General features: G+C 35.2%; 1 protein-coding gene across 2 annotated transcripts in view; it reads right to left on the minus strand.

Moving 5' to 3' along the window:
- Window positions 1–1,574: 1,574 nt before the first annotated feature.
- The window catches only part of DAGLA (diacylglycerol lipase alpha), a 147,342-nt gene continuing 123,195 nt past the window's right edge, over window positions 1,575–25,721 (minus strand). For both annotated transcript variants that reach the window (XM_081938903.1, XM_081938904.1), the window contains exons 16-21: window positions 24,346–24,414; window positions 22,832–22,904; window positions 20,953–21,149; window positions 20,046–20,175; window positions 19,160–19,341; window positions 1,575–18,964 (exon numbers count right to left, since the gene is read on the minus strand). In XM_081938903.1, coding sequence (XP_081795029.1) covers window positions 18,040–18,964; window positions 19,160–19,341; window positions 20,046–20,175; window positions 20,953–21,149; window positions 22,832–22,904; window positions 24,346–24,414 — 1,576 coding nt within the window. In that variant the 3' untranslated portion in view covers window positions 1,575–18,039. The remainder of the gene's footprint in view (window positions 18,965–19,159; window positions 19,342–20,045; window positions 20,176–20,952; window positions 21,150–22,831; window positions 22,905–24,345; window positions 24,415–25,721) is intronic.

A 25,721-nucleotide genomic window follows, 5' to 3' on the forward strand; every position in this document is an offset into this window, starting at 1 on the left:
ATGCAATAAAGCACATACCCTATTTTAATTTTTTGCCTTTGTGATAACTCTGAGGGGAGTTTTGCCTCCAATTTCCAATGAGGAAAAACATTCAGCGATCTTTGTTAAATTTGAACCTAAAAGAGTGAATTGGGAAAAACATCACTCTTTGCATCATTAATCAAGAAACGCATGCTAGAAAGCTATGTTAATAAAATATAGAGGCATTGCCAGCCCTAATTCTGAAATTATTTCAACCTTACAGCTCAGAATTGAATCTGTTGATCCTGTACTTTTGTCTATTTGCTCAATAAACATGCAAATAGAAGTTTTATATATATACATACATACATACATACATACATACATACATACATACATACATACATATTCATGTGAATTTTATCTAATTTCAGGAATGGCTGTGATTGGAAAGGTGAACAGTACCATGGATTTAATGGTATTATAGGAACTATTAAATATAATATGGCGGAGGTTGAAATTCATAAGCTATATGTCACAGTTTAATGGCAACATCATTGCAATAAAGTATAATGGTTTGAAACTGGCAGAGACATGAGTTATTTGAAATGTTTATTACAATAGGTTGCTCAAGGTTCCCTTGATGTAGCCTATAAACTTCTTCATACAATCTCTTCTCCTAAATTCATCAGGTAATATGGGTTAAAATAGTTGCATTTTTATCATTTGATACAGTGGATAGGCTTAATACTTAATTCATTGACTCCTAGCTCACTGACTTTATTGACTGTTATAAGTGTAACTAGAATACGGTACAAATCATGTAATTTGCAACCAGGATCACCTCTTTTTTCAACAGTACCATCAATTATTTTTTGACCACCCCAGAAATTGAATAAGATATTTGCAATATTTAGTCTATTCTTTGACAGGCTGATATCTTCCTAAAATTGACTGAATCACCTTAAATCAGGATTCTCTAGATGCCAAATGTAATATTTAAGATTTTTGGGTTCGTGCCAACATTTGAAGAAAATAACCTCGTGCGAGTTTTCTGTTTGGAAGAATTGCAACATCTGCAGGTTACCAAAATGGCATCTAAATGTGGACAATAACTTTCTAAATTGTGTTGATTTAAAATTAGGTAAAATAGTTCAGCATCTCCAATTAATTTCTTCTGTTAAGAAACTTCAAACTTTGGTATTTCTTTAGACTTAGAAGTCAATGAAAATCATAGTCCTTTATATTAATGTTACCTTGACATTTTCTGTTATCGCAAACTGAACAATAATTAGATTTTATGAGAGCTCTGGATTTTATGAAATATACTTTTCCAGGAGCTGAATTTATCTCCTCCTTAGACCAGGTAAGTTTGCCCAGTTGAGTTTGGTTTCACAGTTTGGAAGAGTCAACCAGTTTCTTGTCCGTTCCTAGCCCTAGAGAACTGTAACTTCAGGAAATCAAGGAGCACATTGTCAGCCCTTTGAGGTAGACAAGGTAAAAAACCAGGCATGGCAAATGTATAAGGGTATATTTAATTTTTTTTGGAAATGTAGGCAGTCTGAAAGTACTTTTTATCATCTCTGGTGGACACGTAAGAAAGGTAAGAAATATTGGTGTCATGTATGTATTTTAATTCACACAAATCTCAAATTGAAGGTACAATTGAAGCCAACTGCTTTTCCTTTTGGTTTGATGGACAAATTGAGAAAACAAACAAACAAATTATCTTTATATATGACAATAACAGTGAAGCTTCTTTATGCACAGACATAGAAAGACTCACAAATACTTATAATGGAAGAATGGATGCTGAAATTAATTAAGTTGAGGAAAATGAATTTGGAGTTTTTTTTTTTTCTCTGTTACTATTTCAAAATGACTTTTTGGATTTTTTGCTTGAATCTGAAACTTTAACATTGGGATTTGATGATTAGATTTGATTAGAGAAATACTGTGTGTTATGGTTTATTCTAATTATATCTTTATGCTTGCATCTGTACCAAATAAAATTATTTTCTTTTATAGCTTTTCCTTTTTGTTTGCATTCCCCCGTTTTGCTTTCTTATCTTATAGATAAAATTATTTTAAAAAATAATTGTGTGTCTGTTTATTATTGTTTGCATAATTCTGAGAAATGGATTTGAAACTAGGTTTTTTGCACCATTATATATTGTTATAAGATTTTTTAATAAAAGAAAAATTTTAAATACATCTTTGGTGGTGTTTCTAAGAATGCATTTTATCACAAAATGCACCATTTCTGAGTGGCATGGAACGTAGAAAATGTAATGAAAAATAGAAAATGGGAAGTATCTGAAAATTTTTTAAAAATGCTATATTTAGATTTTGGTATCAAAGGGAAAAGATGTTTGTGTATATATTTCAGACTTAGAGTCAGTACAGTTTTGCACAAGAAAGATTCACTGGAGAAGAGAGGTATAAGGTATAAGCCAGAAGCAAGAGAGTGCACTCTATCTGGTATGAGGCATACCTGTATACAACATCTATTTCACAGCTTCTGATTTACACATTTAGTCCCCTTAACTGAAAATAAGAACAATGATTATTAAACATGCATCTTGCCTTTTCACTGATGTTTCCATATGTTATGGGAATATCAGCCAGAACATTTCAGTCTCCCCTAAAGTTTCTTAGAAGGACTGGTGTCTTGTATTGTTGTTAAGCTTAGCTTCAAATATTAAACTAGAGAACTGATCCTTTGACTGGGATCATGCAACATATATAAATGTAACATGTTAAGTTTGATTAATTTGAAGGTTAGGTTTTTTGTTTTTGTTTTCTGATGACGGTTTATGAGAACCCAGTATGTGGTTGAATGTACTTCATAGCATGTGTGAACTCATCCATTAAATTGCATTAGAAAGTATCTTAATATGTTGTAACACGGGAATAGGCACAAGAATTTTCTTTTGAGGAAATTCAAGAATAGGAAGGTACCAGTTGCCTTTGAAACAGTAGTCAGACTTGGAATCATCTTCAGTTGCTTACTAACTTTAGTAGTTAGTGGTTATTATTGCAGACTACAAGGGGAGCTTACCATCTGAGGTTCATACTGAGGCTCACCAAGTTTACAATTTGCATACAGTGATTTTACTTCTTCCATTAGCAAGAATCTACAGACATGGCTACCTTCTGGAGTATTATTTGCCCTGTTTTCCTCATTGATGCATACATTTAGAGAATTTCAGTTGTATGCCGATATAGTCAGTTCCACTGAATTTTAGGCTTACACGCTACAAACCTCAAATTGTAGGTAACAATTTTGGGGACACGCTTAATATTTTATCGGAACTCAGGATCTACTAAATGCTGAAAGATTCAGTTGCCTGGGATTACATATGCCAATAACTTTATAAAACACTAGATATAAATTCACATAATTTAAGCCAAACTTATACCAATCTTATGATCATAAGAACAGTAAGTAAAACGCATGAAGCCAGGTTTTTGTTTTGCAGCTACAACTATTAGAACTGGGACTAAGAAACTTTTACTTCAAGTCATCCATAGATATGACTATTTCTTTCTCTTTAATTTTTTATTTCCGTCCTTCTTTTTTCTTTCTTGCTGCCCGTATACCACTCTTTCTATTTTCACTGTAAAAGAATGTGATTGATCTGTCATATTTTTATAGTACAGGAAAATGCTTTTATTTTTTCCCCAAATTTTTGAAAGATTGATGTTTACGGACAACTTCACCAATCATTACAATGAGTTGAAAAGTACTGTAGTCATGTTGTTTAGCTTGCATAACTGCTTTAGTGCCAACAGAATAAATGACAATATGATTCTTAGAGCCATGCAAGTGTATATTTAAAATAAAGACACTGGTTAATTCTATGAAAGTAACTGCATATGGAGCAAGTAATGGCTAGAGAACAGGAGGTAAGGATACCTTGGCATAGTAATATATAAATTTAAAGGGAAATAATTATATGAAAACTATGCAGGGCATATTACTTTCCCTTTTATGAAATCCTCTGCACAATTTCTAGTAAAACAAAGCAGACAGCTATATTACGACTCAGATTCCTAGCAGGCCAGACTCACTGAATCCATTCTTACTATCTCCCAGCCTCCTTTCTTCCTTAATGAAGTTGTAAAATAGGATTCATAATAATTGTGAGATTCCATTTTAACGTGCAACAGTAGAATGACATTCTTCAAGGTAGCATTATTTGTTGTTTTATTAAAATGTAATATTACCTGTTCAATATGTCAGTATCTCTCAATATTCTGCACTTTATCCTAGCATTTTTACAACAGTGGCAAAACCCACTGACTTCTTCTCAAGCGTGTATATGTATTCATAAGGCTTCTTTCCTCTGCTGATAATCATTGGCTATTTATTATGCATTCTGGATTAAACTAGTACCTTATAATTTTAACTTCCTTTTACTTAATCATGGGTGCTACTTTCAATGCATTTGGAAAAGAACAAGATTAGAAATGTTAGGAACATTTTCAAGACGAATACCACTCTTTACAACTCTCTTCTTGGTATTTCTGTGGTTGCAAGAGATACTTACCAGAACAAATAACATGATCACTCAGACAGGATACACGGTCATCCTTATTTGTTTATTCCACTTGCTGTTCCTCACATTTTTTGCATTCTCTCCCCAATGTGAATAGGTCACTTTTGTTAACACAAACCAGATGGGAGGTTAGGTAACTGTATTGCTTAATTTTGTGTCAGCCCTTCACAGACTGATGCTCTCCCATAATCTCCATTTTACCTGTGGTGATGCCAGCTAGATATTCTGGGTGGCAAAGTCAAATCTCATGGCACCTGGCTGGAACATGCAATCTCACAAGCTTCCTTTAGCTGAGGTAATAAAGTGAGATCGTCTTCCATGTCTGTCCAGCAAAATGACATGAACTATATCTGGTATCAGCCAAGAGTATGGATGATGGGACAGATGTTTTGCCTGGCTCATATGTAATTTCTGTAGTAGTAGGCAGTTATTGCTCTATTCCAAGGTTATTCCTTTGTAACAGTTGATAGGATTGAGTTATAAAGTGCCATGAGGTAATTAACTGAAAATGGTGGCATAGATAATGTAAGATAAATCAGTAAATAACTGAACTTTAACTTTGTGAACAAATAATTGGCTTCTCAATTAGATTTACTCATTCTCTCAGCCTTAGGAAGGAAGCAAGGGCAAACCACTTCCAAAATACCTTGCCAACAGAATTGCAGGGGCTTGTTTAGAAAAATTGCCAGAAGTCACAATGACTCTACGGCATCACAGATAATCAGGACACAGATATCTACTAGGGCAGCAAAACTGTAAAGCTTTGAACAATCATGAAACAGGACCTAATCACTGAATGATTTTTTAAATTTTGTTCTATAGGGCTTTTATGATTGTTTCTTCACTTGAAAATATTTTCCTATTCACTCATTGAAATAGGTTCAATAGAATTCAAACAAAACAATCTGCATTTAGACCCCCCCCCCAATGGAAGCAGAACAAACAATAATGGCTTGTGTCATGGCTTCAATAGGAACATCAGTGGTTAAATAAAATACCTGGTGGAGGCCAGTAAATAAAATTTCAAAAATGTTGCTTTAGCACTGATTTACGTATATCTAAAATGTGAAAGATTATGTGGATCTTTATGAGGAAGATGATGTTTGTATCTGCATTGCATAAGTAGAAGTCTTGTTAGCTAGAATACTGGACCAGTTGTGTCATGCCCTAATGTACCAGGGCTTTTCTTAATAATGTTTGATACGATTAGCCTATGTTTTATTCATTATTGTATTGCTGTTTAAGATCCAACAATTGCTCTATTTTGGGGAACTTTATGATGATGAAATAGGATGTCGTCTTATCTTCCTAAAGCAGAGGAACCAAGGTGGCTAATGTTAGAGATAGTGATGGGCAAACTAAGTGTGATATGCTACAGGCAGATCCTCTTATTCTCATTCTAACAAAAGTATAGTACATAGGCACAATCATTCTTCTTTTTAACTTCATGGGGCATATAATGCTGGTCAATCCCTTTACCCTAGACAAGGAATAGGATAATATTATACAGTGGTACCTTGGTACTCAACTGCTTTGAAACTTGTCAAATTTGGCACGCAATGCACTTTGATGTGCACATTTTGTCCCAGTACTCATCGTCTGTTTGGTACTCAATGCAAAAGCTAGAACTTGTCAGTGTCAGGTACCTTGTGACTCATTATTTCTTATGGGAAAAATTGTTTGGTACTCATCACACACCCCAGAACCAATTAACGATGAGTACCGAGATACCACTGTATAACTCTATCATGCCTCAACCACAATTTCATAGATGGAGTTATACAATATACAGAATTGTTATATACATATATATTTATATAATATGTTATAATATTTTTCTTTACAGCAATGTTAGTTTATATTTTCATACATAGGCTAAAAAAGTCACATAATGGCACAGATAGAGTGCTCAGAGTTCTCTATAGCCTTCATGCTGGGACAAATTAGAACAGGAATCCAACAGATAGCATTCCTAGAAAAGGTAAATGAGCGACCTCCTAAGGTAGCAATACATGAATGTTTTGCAGCCTCTTCAGTCACTACATACAAAGAAATACTAGAACCTATGACTGAGGTCTGGAGGGCCTTGGGGCCAAAGACATGGATGAGATTTGGTATTCTTCTCCCCTTAGAGGAAGACAAATCTGATTAAATGCTCAAGAAGCAGGAGTCCACTGATAAATGCCTGGCTCCAACATGCCCCAGCAGAAGATAAGATCAATGAATGAAGGGTACAAGCAGGGCTGCCATACACAGAAAATTGTATGATTGTTTTTGAAGAAAAGGCAAGAAAAGTAATTATTTGTACAGAAATTTTACAGGTTAGCAAGACGTTTGGTAATGCTCCTCATACAAGCAAGTCTAAAATTCCATACTCAAAACAGTCTTCCACAACACTGATTCCATATGAATTTCTTTCACCCACACAATAGGAAATGAACATATTCAGGCATAAAAAGAACACTACCTGGATTTCTGTCCCTTGTACCAGATTCTGGAGGTTGTCTGGCAATTAGCATTACAAATGTATCATCATAAATTTAAATTGACTGGAAGGATGGCAAAGCACCTTTCCTCCTGTCATGCCCAGCACTGGGGAAAAAATAGATGAAAAGAACTGCTCATCAGCATGTGATTGATGGTGAATAGTTCTATCAAGAAAGCTGACAGAATTGAGATATCAGCTACTTACTTTAAAATGATTGTTGAAAATCAAGTATTAAAACAGCTTGAAAATTAAGTATTGGATATTATTGCACCAATCTCAAGTAAAGTATCTGTCTGCAAGCTGATACCTGCCAGTGAACAGTTCTGTTGATATGAATAATAACGTTGCATTAATGCCACCTTTTGTCTGGTAGTACTGTATATTTGAATGGCATGGAGTGGGACAGCATATGATAGACAATGTTCTTTTACATGAATCAGACAGTCTGAATGCTAGTTTGATACATGGGACTGGGATATGTCTCTCCAACACAAATCTTTTTAGCAGGAAGTCAAGTTTCTGAACATCTGGGCCTCCCTTAACCTCCCATGCACATTAAATGAGTCCTGAATTCTGATAAATAAGAAAGTTTGTTGTCTGCATGTTACTTTTCTTCCAAAATCACTTCTGCTAGCATATATTCAACAACATTTACTTTAGGCATGGAAGATGGACCTTGGCAGCAAAAAAGTTTAAAATCTTAAGAGCTTTCTTATGGATAATAAATACTTGAAACACACAGGTATCAAATAAGAAGAAAAGCGTAAGAATTTAAAATGCAGAGTTGATTTTGAAAAGGAATATTAAGCAGATGCCACTTTTGCATGAATGAAGTCAAATGAAGTTTTACATGAATGAACTCTTTTCATAAAAAACTTTTAATCAGTTAGAATAGAATTTGAAAGTGATGGAGTGGGCTCACACTCATTTCTACATGTTTTCAGGTATGCCTCATAATCAAAAGAGCCAACAAGATCAACACAAAAGTTGACCCTTTTGTTGTATATCCTAGGTATTGGCAAAATCCTGTTTCTGATGAGGAAACCTGAGAAAGGAGAAGACACTTTGGGTATTTAACCAAGTATAGTGGCATGAAGGATGAAGATGTCTGCAAAAACAATTCTCCTGAAAATTAGAAGAAAAACAAAGTGACAGTATACAGATATAAGCTAATCAAAACCATGTTTTAGTATGTGAAATCAGCAATCCAAGGCACGTAAAAATAGTATGGAACAAAGGGGGGAAAGTAGAGAAAGTAGTATATAAACAAGTTAGTAATTTCCCAATGATAGTTGGATTTAACCTAAGACTGTACTGCTTATAGCCATGAAACTCAATGCTTCCCTCCCTCCCCCCATGAAATTACACAGCTATTAATGTGACATACTCCCTGGGTTGCTTCCTTTTGCAGAGAAATACATGTAAGAACAAAATATATCAAAAATGACACCTGGCAAGAGTTAAAGAAGAAATTGCCATCAAGTAGGACACTAGGATCCAAGAAAGTAACTTTATGTCTACTTATATTCTATCTTATTCTTTATATTCTAGTTTATTCCTTGCCCATTCTTATTATAATCCTTCATGAACAACTTCAGAGGCTTGCCATAGAAGTCTTTCCTAAGATATATGAATATTCGAGCAACGTTTGAAGAAAAAGAAAGAGGCCAATGTCAGATTAATCCGTGAGTTGGCCATGATCGTATTGTATAATATTTTGGCAGTCCATTTCATAATCTTAAATCCTAAATAGTTTAAATTTCCTCAGAGGCTTAAATCTGAGTACTCCATTTAAAAAACGAAGCACGTGATGCTCTAGGAATAGCCCCTAAGCTCCTGCACTGCCATATTTTCAGCACCGTCTACGTTTGTCTGCCTTATTTTCTAAAATGTTTATATTAAGCAAAAAATACCTTCACCATCAATATTTTATCTATTGTGTCTGCTAGGTTTTTTTTATTTTTAAACATTACTGTTCCTTATACATTACTGCCTTATCTTTTTTGTAAATTGGAATAATATTTCTTAATGCTTGATAAAAAATAACGCATACAAATAATAAAAGTGAATCAGGTCAACTGTCAGTGCCTTAATCTCAGGGGAGCTCGTTCTTGACCTTGAGAGGTTTCACCCAGTATGCCAGAAATTCATCCTAGGCCTTGGCATACAAAAGGGTGAAGGATATATTTTTGGTCCAACCTAAATCTCCACCATGCTACTCCATGGACAGCTTTGATATAATGGTGAAGGGAATTATCATTCATTTTGTCAGAGTTGCTAAAGCTTTTAATATCTGGATGTTCATGTTATGGCAATTCAGTATTACTAAATAGCAGATTACATATGAAAACAAGGAAGATTACAAGGAAAGGATTTCAGCTGACAAAGGGGTATCCCAAATTTTAAAATGGTGAATGAAAGCCTTTTTTTCTTCCTGAAAGGTATACACAGCAGAAATTTTGTTTCTACGGAGAGGGCATTACCAAAGAATGAAAAAAACATATATTCTGTTCAGCAATGAATTTGAAAGAGAATATTCTAACTGTACTGTTATTATATATACAAAATCCAGCTGTATAGTTCTCCAATAATGTAACAGCAGACTATGTATGTTTTTATAAATTTATCCGTGTGAACTGGAACCTTCAAAACTGGAAGCTTCAACTTCTGTCACAGCAGTAGTACTTCTCATGTTCATACAAATGGAAATTAATGATTTCCATGTTATATTTGATGTTAAAGAGCTCTATAACCAGGTTTCTATGATGCATAATATTACCATGCACTGCTCTTGCCACAATGTGCCTCTTTAAACAACTAGGGTTTACCCATAATGAAATAATTTTCATGGAACCATGAAACTGTTTTAGCCAAACAGCCAATTAATCAATGTTCTTTGTGGAACCTCAAGTTATTTTACAGAAGTAAAGTATTTTCACAGAAAACACAATATGTAAGCCACAATAAATTAATAGGAGAGTAGTTTAAATTACTTACCAATAAGAGACAAGGTTTACAATGGCCATAACAATATACAAATTTAAAGACTACTTCACAATGAGTTTAAAATAAGTAAAATCTCATTTGTATATAATGGTGCTGAACAACTAGACCATCTGAGAGATAAAGAAGACTAGTACTTCTCTGACTTTTCTACAAAATTTATTTCAGTCAAAGTTCAAATTAGGTCGAATGGACTGCAAAACTTTGAATGATCATTAGATAGCAGCAAAGATTCAGAAACTGGGTAAATCTTTATTCTTATCTAGTGATAATCTTGTTTTCAAGCAGTTCAAATTTAGGTGCAGTTAACTAATTCAACCAATATTAATTTCACATATCCAATGCTATTAAAAAACAGCCTATTTCTAGGCACCGTGATGTATTTTCAGTTACTGTCACATATGATGTGTTGTGCCTGTGAAGTGGTGGCCTATTGGGTGGCTTGTTTACTTGCCTGAAGTTCATAGATGAAGAAAACAATAAATTATAAATAAAAACTGACAAATAGAGGCAGCATAATTTTGGTTGCAATGTATTTTGCAACTTAACAGAAAGATGGAAGCGTTGGGGATAGAAAGAATATGAATACACTAGCAGCCAAGACCCTAAATAAATAAATAAATATAACAGATTTTTTTTAAAGAATAAGACTGTTGCATGGGATTGGCATTTACGTAATGCTTATTTATATAAGATTATTTTATATCAACTACTACTACTACTACTACTACTACTACTACTACTACTACTACTGGTTTGAATGCTACTATTCTTGTCAGATATGTGCTTTATCATTTGAAGTTAGCAATGGGGAGGGAGAGCACAGCAGAATACAAATGTAGTTAAATAAATAAAACTAACATAAAACTGCAAGGATTAACTAGAATCAGTGAAAAAGTCTACAAATAATTGTGCATTTTCTAGAATTGAAGAAATAAGTGGCTTTAAATAAGAAAATGTGAGATGCAAGGCTTTAGCATTCTTAATTCTTATTACATTATTAGTTATAAATTTTTCTCCTTATTTTTCTTAAAATAATTTATATCACTCTTGAATAAAAAAGATACATGTTCCCTATCCTTACATGGCCTTAAAAAGAGGCAAAAGCATATGACCAAAGAAAAAGAGCAGAACAGTAATTATGGTACATATTAAGTAGTAAGACACCAACATTCTAAAATAAATATATAGAAGTTTGCATAGCCGATGAATGGGAAAAATAAAAATAATGAATACACTGAAGTCTTAAGTGCTTATTGAGAATTTTTTTTTTGTTTTTCTTGCATTGATAAAATCATCATTATTTTAGAGCTGAGCATTTAAGGGAAGAAGCAAATTTAGTGTCAGGTTAGCAATCCAATTCTAGAATTTAAGCAGTGAGAAATAGAAAACAAATTACTGCCTTGTCATTCAGTTTCTACTTGGCCAAAAAACTGAGAGAAGGAAGGAAAGGGAGAAAGAAGAAGAAATTTTATATAAATAAAGTTCAAAAAGGAAAAATAATAGAATTGTTGTCTATGGTGTAAAATACCCAGAATAGATGACAAATTTGTTTTTTTAAAAAAAACAATAAAAAGGGGAAGTGTGTCTTAAATATAACATTGGATTACCATAAATATAAAATTAAATTTCTGATGCCAGGGTGGCCTGCAGCAAAGCAAATTAGAGAAACTGAACTGAGATATCTAAAAATTATTCTAATGTTAGCTGAGTTAAGGAGATAATCTGGGATAAATTTAGCAGCATGCTTGTTTTATTTACAATTCACGGTTCAATATTAGTTTTGAAAAATCTTGTGATAATAACTTATTACTTACTATGTGCTTGAATGTCCTACACAGTATGTTCTAAAAGGTGCTAACTGACCCAGGAATTAAATCCCCTGGTTAAAAGGATTTTAAGATTGAGGAAGCTAGATAAAGATTTTAACAAAGAAGGATGCCTTGTATGGTTGTGTCTCAGTGGGCAAGGTCAGCCTCCAGTTTTCAACCACTACATTTTTATAATAGGTTTCAGATTTGGATACAGTGATTCAATGCTATTATTGCCTTGGGTGGAAAATGATCTTTTGTCTATTCTCTCATTAGAGAGGAAATCAAATGAAATGTTTTATTTTCATTTCTCTAGAGGTTTCTAATCTCTGAAACTACGTACACATCCTACCCTAACTTCTTCCACCTCTGCCTTCCAAATTCTTAAAGTTTGGCAACCACTTTGATGTGAAAGCATTTGGGGCCAGGTCTCTAATGGGGTGCATGCACATGCACGTGTGCAAATCTTCCCAACTGACTGGTGGTTTCATAACAATGTGCCTTCTGGACCACATAATCTGAATTATCTGAGTATACAAATAATGTTTAAAGGTAACATTTATCAGAACAGAATATACTATACTCAATAAGATATATTAATTTGTACATCCTGAGAGACCAAGCACACGGCGGAGATTTCAATATTTCAATGTCATTTACTATAGCAACATTAATACTAGGTGCTATAGAAAAAAATAATTGCAATTCTGAAACAAAGGACATCAAGATAGATTGTGTAAAAAACCTGCATATTTCTGTTACACACGTGTCTAGGTTTTAATAGGCGCCAGGTTTGAGGCTTGAATATAAAATATGATTTAAATATTATAAATTAAAATTTATGGAACACTAGATGGATGTTTTCTGGTGAAATCATTTGAATATTTTTCAGTTTAAATTTAAAACTTCATAGAGCAAGCTTTAATTAAGGACTATTTTGCTAGTATTGTTATTGTTAAAGCCGTAATTCAATGGTAGAATACATAATCTGTCTCCATAAAATCCCTGATTCAATCTTTAACAAGTTCAAAAACCCCTGCCTGAGACACTGGAAAAACATGGCCAGAACAGCCAATCCTGGGCAGGCAGGGTAGACTATGGAAGTGTAAGATTGTTTCATAAGATTCCTTATGTACAATTGTATCTTTAGCAATACACATTACACAGTAATAACCCCCACCCCAAATATTAAGGATGGACTTTTTAGCTGCCATCCATCACTCTTCCTATTAAGTGAGAAGTCTTTTTGAATGCTAGCTTTGAACTAGAGACAATACGTCAGGTTTTTTGAAACTGTAGGGCAAAGCAAGATTGTAGCATGTAGCCATTCCTCAGATGTATGTTTTTTAAAGCTGATCTTTGATACTACAAAATTACAATTGCATAGTAGGAGAAATGGTAATTAATTGCAAAAAAAAAAAAAAAAAGACCCAGAGGTTTTCAAACTACGTGAAGGAGAAATTATGTGCTCATCAAAGGCATTATTCAGTAACACTTGTGTAATCGTATTTCCCATGGCAATCTGAAGAACAAAGGATGTGCTATTTGTAAGAAGAAGTGTAATTTGAATATGGTAATTTGAATACTTGGAACAATAGCACTCCCATGGATAGTTTTGAATTTAAAAATGTGGGAAAGCCTGATAACTAAGAAAACAAGTTTTTTGAAACAATAAGATGACTCCAGCACTAAGATGAAACAATGGTAAATAAAGTGAGTATTTAGCATCAAGCATACAGGGGAAAATTGATAAAATATAATTATAATCAACATGTTTGAAAAATTATAGAAAGGGAGATGAAAACTGCAGATTATTGAAAAGGAACAAAATTATGGAAAGATCAATGTATATTTAAAGCCACATGAATTACCATAAGATGATGTTTCCATTCTCACACATTTGGCACAAATCTTTCAATAATATGATTTATGCCTGGAACAAACATGTCCAGAAGAACTAACATTAACACTATTGAAAATTTTAAGAAAACACCCTCTTTCAGTTAATTATAATGGAAACAACCTTCCACTAATTCATCTGAACAGCAATAAATTATTTTAAACTGTGCAATTAATTAAACAAAATGCAAGTTTATATACCTGTTTCTGATTATGTTTGATGATGGTTACTCAATCATATAAATTTTATTGTAATTTTTTTTATTATACACTTATATTAAACACAATAAAAACCTATTGATAAAATGTGTCACATATATTTTTTAGCCACATTCAGAAACTGACAGTTTGGAGGCCCCACTTACTTTGTATCTTCTTCTTCTTTTTTTTTGAATCTTTATCCATTAGGCATAATCCTAATCCACACTGCTGTGCAAAAGATCCAGATTGCCTAGCTGTGCTAATTTATAACATGTCAGCTGAAAGATTGTGAGGGCATCTTTGGCAAAGCAGCATCAGCATATTTAAGAAACGTTTGCATTTAATACTTGTTAAAGTGCACAAATCCAACTTGTTAGTGTAAATCAGCTGGCCAACTCCGCTTCAAACATTCATCCGAGTGGTATGATTTCCATTCAAGATCTATTAACTATTAATGTAGAATAATAATAGATTATAACTAAATAGAGTGGCACTTTTCAGACCTAGGGGGAAAAATTGATGAAAACCAAATTCAGCAAGGTGGAGGGAGCAGACATGTGAACAGTAGCATTTTCTAGGAATGAAAGAGGTAGTACCACATTTAGGCATGAAAATCAATAGGCCACTGAATTTATGTCAGTTGTAGATCATTTCCAGTTGAAACGAATATTAATATTGCTGGATATGTTTATATACCACTTAGATTTATATTAAAATAGTCAACTAATGCTAAAAGAATATGATAAATAGGAATATAAGAGGCAAATGGAATATTGTAAACTGACACAACTAAATGTTCCCAGTCAATTCCAATTTTACTATAGTCATTCAAGGTTAGTTGAAGAATATGAGTCACCACAATGTGTTTTTTCCTTTTTAAACAAAAAATCCCCAAATTATATGGATAAACTGGGACTCAGTTAGAGAAATTATTCCTGCCCCAGGCAAGAAAGTAAGCAAGGAAAATCTTAAGGACACTATCAAACAACTTAAAAAAAAAAAAACCTCTAAGAAATGACAATAAAATCGCTTTCAGGTCAGACGTGACATTGTAGTGCAATAGCTTAATCTACCACCGGGAAAACAAATTAAATTCTTCTTAAAGCAGAGTTGCATCAGCTACCTGATTGTTTTCAGTACTCTCTAAATCTAAAACAATTCTTTTAAGTAAGAAGCTTAGATGGTGTAACCTCAGTATATTTTTTAACAACATTACTTCAAATAATACATCATATACGCTTCTTTCAATTATAAGCATAACCACCACCCCATCTGGTGTTCTCATGACCTAGCATGGGAAGATTATTTAATTTGTAAAGTGCTTTGATGTTTAAAGAATTATCTAAGTATTAACTAGGGCTATTATTAGATAATCATTGGATATTAGCAAAAACATAAACATTTAACTCTGGATTTTGCAAATCAGACATCATAGCCCTAACATAATAACTGAATATAGTTCAATTTAAAAAACATTGCTTTTATGTGATCAACTGAATTAAACCACCCAGTTTAGATTGTTTTTCTCAGATCCTTAAGACACTCAATCTGGAATGTCTAATTCATTATAAGGACCTGCACCTTAAATTTACCAACATCTCTTCTTTTCCAAATTTCATTGAAGTCTTTGTTATGTGTTTTTATCACAAAGAATACCTGAATGTTTGAAAAATATGAATTTACCCCTAATAGCTCAATATTATTTCTATGCATTTATTATTTATTTTATTTTATAATTTTTCTATTGTTCTACTTATTATTATTTCTTTAGTGAAGAACATTTTGTTAGCCCAGGCCTAGGGTAGCACATATTTATGGTAATCTAAATCAACAACTATTGTTGTGTTGTACTATGTGCAAAAGAGGGGGTTTTTTCTTGAAGATGGGCAGAATTGTTCTTGACTAATGTAAGTATTCTTGGAAAAAGAGGAACATTTGAAAGCAAAGCTATAAAACTGGAATAACCCTAAATCATTAAATTAACATTATTTTAAGTGTAGAAATTTATAATTCCAAAGCATAATTACTTTAAAATAGGGCTAACCTGTCTCATTTAAGGGCATATACATCCCAAAGGCTCCAGTTTCAACAGTATCCTTCATATTGTAAAATCAGTTACATTAATGCAATGTAAGTACACTACTTTATAACCAAATTTTGCAGCCCAATTCAATGCATTTTCTCAAATGAAAGTCACATGAGTTTACTGCAGACCTATTTCAAGTAAATTGCACTTATTTCAAATAAATGCAGTGTTAAAGTATAGAAGGTAATAAGTTGAATGTAGACAGTCTCCTAAAAGTAAGACTGAAAATCTAAGCACACTTACCTGTGAAAAAAGTCTAACTGAGTCCACTGAGACTGTTTACAAGTAGAGATGCAGGATTACATTATCTGTTACCACAAAGTGTACAGTTCTTCTCAATCTTCTTCATGGACAACTTCTAAGCATAACATAGCATACTAATCATTCATGGGAGCTTAAAAAATTCCTCAAAACCACTTTATTTTAACAGCCTACTCGGAGGCTTACAGCTGCAAACTTAAGGGATTTACTACGGACATACTTCATGACCTGTGAGATGAGTCTAGTATACTTTGTAGAACCCAGACACAGTATATTGAACTAGTCTGAAGGTAAGAATTTGATGTGGCATTGTCATATTCAGTTATATTTTAGTACAATACAAGATCATTGTATGTATGTAGATCAAATATGTTTAACTTCTACATAAATGCTATTTCATCCCCAATTTCACCATTGGAAAATCCCTGCAATTTTACACAGTGTCACCCTGTTGTCATGAACTTAATTGTGAGCACCAAACTGCAGGATTAATAGCTAAGATGCGATTTCAGGAGCTGCTGCTGTGTAGTTACCTCATATTCTTAAGCCCATAATATTCAGTTGGGTGTAAGATGCATACATAGAGGGTTAATGCCAACATTCCAGTCTCACTTTCTAGTAAGACTTACTTTCTAGTAAGGATAAGTAACAGCAATTCTTCTTACTTTTTTCATGGATGAGTTAGGCCCCATACCAATAGAGAAATTGGAAGGGCAGAAAGCACATTTTCCCCACAAAAGTAGACATTTCCCAATTACTTCCCAAAGGTTTAGTAGATCTGTAAACATATATGAGATTTCAATATGCAGTAAAAGTCCCTCTTTTTCCTGAATTCAGAGACAGACCATATTATACTGCAATTATAAATGGGAACAAAATAGTTCCATACTCAAGGACTTGGGGAATAATGCAGGGCATAGGCAAGCTTCTTGAAGAACAAAAGCTAGTTTAGACCAACCAATCCATGCAAATAAAGATGACAATTATACTAGAGAGCAAGATTGTCTCTATTTCATAGTGGTTTGGGAAGCTGTGCAACAATGTGAGACCCAAGAGACTGTTCACCCCTCCAGTGGGTGATGAAAGATGGAAATGGCCTTCAACTCTCCAGCACACGTATTTTCTTTCTTCTTAGAAGAAGAGCAGATATCACTGAACACAGAGCTAATTGGAGGAGCACAGGTTGCCCCATCCCAATTCTCACTGCACCCAGTTAGGGTTTAGAGCGGGAGACTGCATTCCTCTGGAACACAGTCAATGGCTATAAAACAGGAGAGCATGTCATAAAAAAAATCTTGATGACAACAATAAACAGGTACTTGGATCAAACATGACACACTAGTGCAATAAAGCCCAATGTCACCATTTCCTTGATTTTGACATGACAATTGAGCATTATCAGACCTCAGTTACTCTAATCATCTAGCCCATGGACAGTACGATTTCAGCAGGAAAGGCAATGAGTCTGCCTTCTTGTTAAAGAAATATGCTGAGGTAGGGAAACCAATCATCTAACTTCAGTGAACGAGACCCTGAAAAGCAGCAAGCTGCATTAGGCAGTGATTTTCTCCCTAACTAAAGAACATGACCCATGATGTGGCATCCTTCATGCTGAAATCCTTTGTAGTGCCATTAGTGTAGCACCCAGGAAACTATACTTCCCCATGCATTGTCACCCATTCTCACTTGCCAAGAGACCAGCTCCTCCAAGTGCTGTGCCAAGATTCACTATTATAGGATTAGGTAATCTGCACCTTCTCTCCTATATTAGAGGGCTGAGATCACAAGGTCTTCTTGTTTGGCAGGACTGGTCATATTTCCAGTGGGAGTGGAAGTCCGGATTTTGTTAGTGGTGAGGCATTCCTGGCTACTCATGCCTGTAGGAGTGAGGTCCATAAGCTCTCCAGAAGAACTCAGAGGGAAAGAAGGGGAAACAGATATGCCTGAGGAAGGATCTGTTGAGCCTGCAAATAACCTGGGGGGCTTTGGAACTAAGTTGGGTTCATACTGTGCTCTTAGCAAGATCTCCTGGTCACTGACTGACTTGGGAATCTCTGCAAAGTCACTGGTACTGTCCGATACCATCATGCAGTAAATGTCCTGAAAGGAACTGCTTTTGCTGTCCAGGTTAAAGAGACTATCTATAAACTCTGCAAACTCCAACACTTGTGGGCTGGGGGCATCACTTAGCCTCCCATTTTGGAGAGTCATTTCTTCTGGAGTAAAGGAGATATGATCAGTATCACTACCAGCGCCTTCATCGCTGCATTGCCGCTGAGGAGTGGTATCTCCACTGTTCTGCAGGCCCTCAGGAGGTTGAGTCTCCTGGGAGTGTTTGGAGAGGCTGTCAGCAGCAAGCAGTTCTGTCCGTGAGCTAAGAGAGGGGTTCTCCTCAGGAATTGCTGGATCAATATAAAAACAATGAGTTTCATCTTTTTCCATGACTGCATGGAGACTCGGCGAGCCACGGATGCTACGGAAACCAGAGGAACGCCTTGAATCAAAGCTATAGATGGATTCATTATCAGATAGGCTCTCCATTGTAGCAAGAGGAGCACGCCGGTCCTGCAGTTCTACAGACAGGCGTTCCTTGGTATCTAGTAGCAGGATCTCCACAGGATCCTTCTGCACTGGTGACAGAAGCTTGGTTTCATAAAACCCTTCCAAACTGATTTCAGAGTGAGCCTTACTCCTGCAAAAGGAGAATAGAAATCATATGAGACTAAGATAAGACTAGACTATAATTTCTTGGAACAAGTTACAGAAGTGCATACAAAAGGCATGACTCTTTATGAAATTATGATATTCACCAACAGGATAGCAGGAAGGAATAAGATCACCAGCAGCCCTCGTAAGCCCTTCTAGAAAATCAGAGCCACATCCTTACTTAGTACTGCTGTTCCTTCTGTCCACTGTTATGTCTCCAATTCCAATCTGTACAGAAGGTCTACTAGGCAGGGGTTGACTCAGGAAGATTAATTCCGGGTTGAGGTCCACTTCTGTAGGACTCACCATCACTTTGGCTGCAGAAAGCAAAGCTGTTTTGCCCTTGTTGTAATTTTCCAGGACCTATGTAAAGTAAATTAGTGAATAATAACTTTGCTGTACTTTCATTTCTAAGCTATCCTCTACTGTTGAGTAGTGTTAAACAAATTCTAAGACAAATGTAGATCACTGTAAAGTAGCCTATAACAAACCATGTGATTTGTAGTATAATTAAGTTCTTACCAATGGCAAGATGGATAAAAAACTATTATACTAATATATATATTTCAATATAATCAACAGTCATTCAACTCGTTGCTCAAATAACAATTGCTCTCCCTTCCTCTAGTCTCCTTGCCAACTATAGTAAACTATGACATTCCAAAGTAATTTTCAGCAAGATATTATGGCAGATGTAAGTAAGTAAATGTAAGCAAAGACCACTTTATCTTGGTCTGGTTTTACAAAAGTAATGCATTTGCATTTCTCAGAACATAAGCTAAATTGAACAATTGTGTATATGACCAGTCCCTGATGCTCTCTGAGCTTGCTTTCTTGCAGACATTTTATTACCCAAACTAGATAACATCCATCAGTGCATTGTGTACACGTGTCTGTTTGATATAAATGTAGATGCATTCATGAAAACTTTCTGTTACATTATGTTGTACTCTTTCTATATCTGTGAATCATAGAATCTACATTAGTTCTCCTCATCAAGACATTCAGCATGATGGGTCTAATTGTTCACTCATCATTCAATCCCAAAATCATTGAATAATTATTACCTTGTTAAGACCCTCCATTACTACATATGGCAGATGTTCATGTAGCATTGCTGGAGAAATTATCACTTCATTAAATGCCTTGTTGTCTCCCCAAATGGCAAAGTATGTAGGTTCTTCCTGATCACAGCAGCTGTAAAAGATATCAGATGAGGCACTCATTAACCGTCACTTCTAATTACTTTACCTCTTTCTGAGACTACTGTGTGATACAAGCAGAGTAAACAAAGAATTCATTCAAATCTTCTGCCTTGTTTGCAGCATTTTCCTTACATAACTTTTAAATTCAAGAATCAGGATGATTAATAAACTATTTCACTGCATTTTATTGTATAAGTATATACCAATATTATACAATGTATTTCCTTAAACACATGACTGTCAGTAGACATTAAGCATAACTGTACTGCAAGACAACAAAAAAAACCTAATGAAAAAGCATCAGGGACATGTCCATATTGTAGTTCTTAGCTGAACTATAATTACACCTGATTCAGAAAATCAACTTTGTAGCTTATCTTTAAACTAATAAAGCAGATACCCAGCTGCTTTGTATTGTGAATAGACAGAGAATTGCCTTTGTTTCAGGACTTTTAATTTGTGGTTAATTGAAATGACCATCACCATCACCTGCAAACAATTTAGGTGGGTGTTATCTTTATCCAGATTTACATTTTTTAGTTACATTTGGGGTGGGAAGAGAGGAGAGATAATTATTTAATTTTGCTGTGTGTATAGAACATGTAAAACAAAACTACAATTCCCTGGGAAATAATAATGAAAATATATACAGCACAGTAAGCATCACCAATATTAAAAGTTCCAAGAGATATTTTGAAAAAAAACAGACCTATATTTTTCATCCTTTAAAAAACCCGATAGGTTTGCTAGTCATTATTCCTCCACTTACCAGCAATGTTCAACAGGATGATTATGAACCACATGGATGATGTGCCCAGGAGGGTAGAGAGGTGTGCTGGCTGATAGGGCAATAGTTAAGTCACTAGGATGAGTCCAGAGGCGGTTATTGGTTATTGAGTTCCCTTCAAGCTCTTCAGGGAGCTCAGACTTGGGTATGCATTTGGTTGCACCAACTATGATTCTCCACTATCCAAAGGGAAAAAAAGGAATGAAGGAATGTGAACTGGCCACTATTAAAAGCTAGCATATGGAAGAAAACAGGAGTCATACCTTTTCTCATGGTTTTAATCTTTAAAGTGTGTGTGTGTGTGTGTCAGAAGCCACAAAATCTCAGCTTGACAGACTGAACATTTTTGTCCACTTAGACTTAACATCGTGTGCCTTTATTCAACTACAATATGTTAATCAATACAATAGCAGAAATCCATCAATTATACTACAGCTGAAACCACATTTTGTGTAATTCGTATGTTCTGTAGTCTTGCATTTATATTTATTGATTTATGCCAGAGAAACTGTGCTATGGTAGTTAAAATAATGAATAGGCATTAAAGACACCCAGGTTCAAGTCCACCCTTAATCACTTAAGTCATTAGATAATTTTGGGCCAGTCATTTTTTCTCTGTCCAGTGTAACCTCAGGGTTTTTGTGAAAAATACTGGAAGAGGGGGTGTTATATAGATTTGTGAATTCCTGGAGAACAAAACAGGATATACATCTAATAAATGCATATGCACATAGCAGAACAATGTGCTAAGATATGCATATATATTATTTAAAAGGAATCTTTAAAAATCATCCTGACACTTAAATAGGTTTAATGGTAAACTAACTTCCCTCAATGACGTATTAATAAAAATGAAGTGTTATGCTCGGAACACATCTTTAAAAAATGTGTCAGTTTGAGAATGAATCCAGTTAAGGATTCCAACTACAAAAGCAACAATAGGAATTCAACAGAAAATGTGAAATGTACTGTACATATTTAGAGAAAATTGATACAATGTTTGTTGATTGTCAAAATAAATAATTCATACTAAAAAACCTGTAAGAAATACAATAATTCATAGAAAGAAAACATTTTAATTTTTTTTCTTTCCCAGCTGCTTCCTGTTAAGTTAAGTAACTGTACTTCTATTAAGTAATTAGGCATTAATAAGCTTCATATTCCTGCAAAGTATATAAAGTTGGCTTTGCACATGGTTACAGCTGCTTGTACACTTTATACTTCTCACTTAGAATTACACATAAGCCTCTTTAGAAGAATGACAGACTACACTATAGGAGTATGCAGTGTTGCACAGTTTTAAATTGTCATACATCTTACACTTGTGAAAGACTTGGGGAGCCTATAAATTTAATAAATGAATGAATAAATAAAAAATGAAAGCAGTATCACCTCTGTATTTTTAAAAATAGTCCAATAATTTAACATGAAAACAATTTATGGATTGCAATTCTATAGCTGGATATGTACCATATCCAAAGTATGGCAGTGTCTTAACAGCCAATATCAAAACCATATATCACTAATAGGAAACTGCCAGCTAGGCTGGAAGGGGGGAAGTCAAGCAGGGGCTTAGCTTTCGCGCAGCCACAAAAGGCATAAGCTTGTCTACACCCAAGATCCTCGGAGCCTTATTGGGTTGTTTCCAGGGAAAGGCAAGTGAGTCTGGGAAGATTCTTGTAATTTAGGTAGAGAACAATAAAGTTATTTGCTTCAGCTATTTATGAGCAGCTCTGGTTGCTTAGGCCTGACAATTAGAAGACAACTACAACTGGCATAAGTCCTAAGCACACAAAAAAAGATTAAAGAAACAGATTTATAACAATTATTTTCATTTCAGATAGATTTGAATTTTTTTTACCTTTGGTTTATTACTTCTCTGCAAAACATCAAGAAGTTGCCGTCGAAATCCTTCCAATTGTGAGAGGCCAATCCTGAATGATAAAGAGTATCAGATGCAATGATGCAGTTTTAACTATTATGAGAATCATAAATAGAAAAGCAAAGAGAGATTTAATCAGCTATAACTTACCCATGATATAATATAAGGACAAAGTATATAAACACCCTGGACTTCATCCATTATCCATAAGATTTAGATAATAAATACAGTATATTTAGATAGTGTACACTACTAATAACCAAACAAGGGTTCAAGGGCTTAGCAAATAATACTTGCTTACTATTCTAATAGTAGGAATCTAAAACATACAGTTGACCAAATATATGCAGGAAGAGCTACTATGCTCTTTAGGGCATGAGTGACATTTTAGAGCTCATATTACAGGTGAACTAAGCAAGAAAATGAAACAGATCACTATTCATACTAGAAGATATAAACAGATTTCCTTTATGAGATTATGAACTTATGCATCAGTATTTTTCATTCACAGATTTCAAGTGTTATACAAATCAATGATAGGTATTAATACTTCTGCCTCTATTGGGAAAATGTTAAATGTGATTATTACTGATAGTCAATTTAATCTTCTTTTCTGTAGCCTTTCCTTCCTTCCAATATCCTGGATTTTTTGTAAGAGTCAAAAATAGCAATGTGGTCTTTGCCAGTATTTTGCTGGGAGGATTTGCTATACAATTTCCCCTTTGCACATCTTGACTTCACTACAACTTCTATTGTAGTGAAGCTGCTTGCTCACCATCACTCATTGTCTTTAACTGTCAACATTCCTAATATAACTGCTTGAGAACGATTGTTTCTGTGACTTTAAAAAAATACTGTGCAAAGATTCATAACTGCTTTTTAGCTACAATGACAAGGAAACTAAAAAAATAGCAAGTAACAGTGCACACATCTGAAATGAAATAACACTCAGGTAAGCAAGGAATGATAATATACATAAAACAATAAATTGTACACAACTATAAGATGACACAGCTCACATAATACAAAGATGCTAGACAGAAGGAAGATGACAACACTCAGAGATCAAGATAAAGTGCATAGATGGGAGATGGCACGGAAGATATAGCCAGGAGATAATTCACAGATGTAAGATGGCTCAGGAGAAGTGACCTGGGAGAAAGTACAAATGTATAAATGACAGTATAAATAACTAAGGAGGTGGTACATATTTGTGCATATTTCACCTTTTTCAGTAATAGAGGCAGCTGAGAGGTTAGGAAGGGTTATGTCAATGTATGTGGTACATTAAAGTACAGTACATGTTTATGGGAAAGATACAGTAAAATGGGGATAGATAGCTGGAAAAAAATGTCAAGGAAGAAGTATAAGAATGGTTGTGGTTGTTAAGTGGTAAAATGAAACTGATTTTAATCGGAATAGAGACAAGGCATTATGGATTAGTTATAAATACATGAAAAATGAAATAAAGAATTCCAAATTAACTGACTTGCCTGGGAACAAGGTCTTTGCCTAGCACAACTGCCGTCACAAATTCTTTGGAGTACTCCATAGCATCCTCGCTGTAAGAAAAGGATACAAGAAAATGATGCCAATATTTAATTATATAAAAAAGTAAGCATAACAAGTAAGAAATAAATGCTCCAGATCAAGAGGCATGATGCCTCAGTGGCTTAACAAAGTTGGAGATGGTCTCTACTCCAATGGTTTGAGTCCTAGCACCATGTAGCGGGGTAAGCTCTCATCACTTGCCTCAGCTTCTGTACACCTAACAGTTGCGGTTGAGGCACCCATTTATGAGGCAATTCCAGGGACAGGAAGGAATCTAGGATGCTGCAGCAGGAAAAGCAGCTCTCTTCCTTTCTGGTGCTAAACCAGCTTGACCTCCTGAGGTGCACCTTGGGAAGCTACAACAGAGCTGGTAAACTGGCAGCCAAACTACTACTCTGCAATAACATTGTGGTCTCCTGGCTACTGAGAAGGTGAAGATCTTGTGGGACTTTCTAATACAGACCGATCATCATTTGGAACACAACACGCCAGATATCACAGTTGTTGAAAACCGAAATGTACAATTTATTGACATCACGCTACCAGGAGATGCCAGAGTCAAAGAAAAAGAACTAGAAAAAAAATCACGAAATACCGCAACCTGGCCATTGAAATTATGCGATTATGGATCAAACATGTATCAGTGATGCCCATTGATATTGGGGCACTTGGTACCATGTCAAAGAATTTTATAAGATACATCAAGAAATTGCAGCTTCCTGCAATAACACCAGCAGAACTGCAAAAAACTGCGCTACTTGGAACATTGTATATTTTAAGAAGGTACAGTACTTGGTTGATACCTAGGACGCTGGTAGCAACCCAGGGAGGAGGAGCTTCCTGGAGAAATGGCGGTCTGCCACAGAGCTCCTTAGATCCATGGGCTCTTTTAAGGGAGCAGGGGTGCTGCCGGCCCCCCTTTTACATCATGGGGGCCAGGTGTCCAATAAAGAGCCACCCTGGATCTTTTTATGACCCAAGGGGGTCTTCCAGGGTGGTTTGAAGACCTGGAAAAGCTCGGAGAATGGGCGGGTGATCTGCCGATGAGAGACGCCGCCCTGAGACGCCGTTTTGACATCGGAGGAGTTTGAGTTCGCCGTTCTGAGATCGGAGGAACTTAGAGGAGATTGGAGGAATGGCGAAAGGCGAGGAAAAGGCGTCCGGAGCGTGCGGGGGCGTGCTGCTGTCGATATTGGAGGTTTGTGGCTTGGAACTGAGCGCTGGGGCGGCGGCGAATGGAATGGCCGACCCTGGGGCGGCGGTAATCCAAGCGGCGGCGGCGACAGCTGGAAAGGCCGAACGCCGAATTCCCCGGCCT

This window comes from Natrix helvetica (genome assembly GCF_964273705.1).
Source record: "Natrix helvetica genome assembly, chromosome: 1".
Lineage (NCBI taxonomy): Eukaryota > Metazoa > Chordata > Lepidosauria > Squamata > Natricidae > Natrix > Natrix helvetica.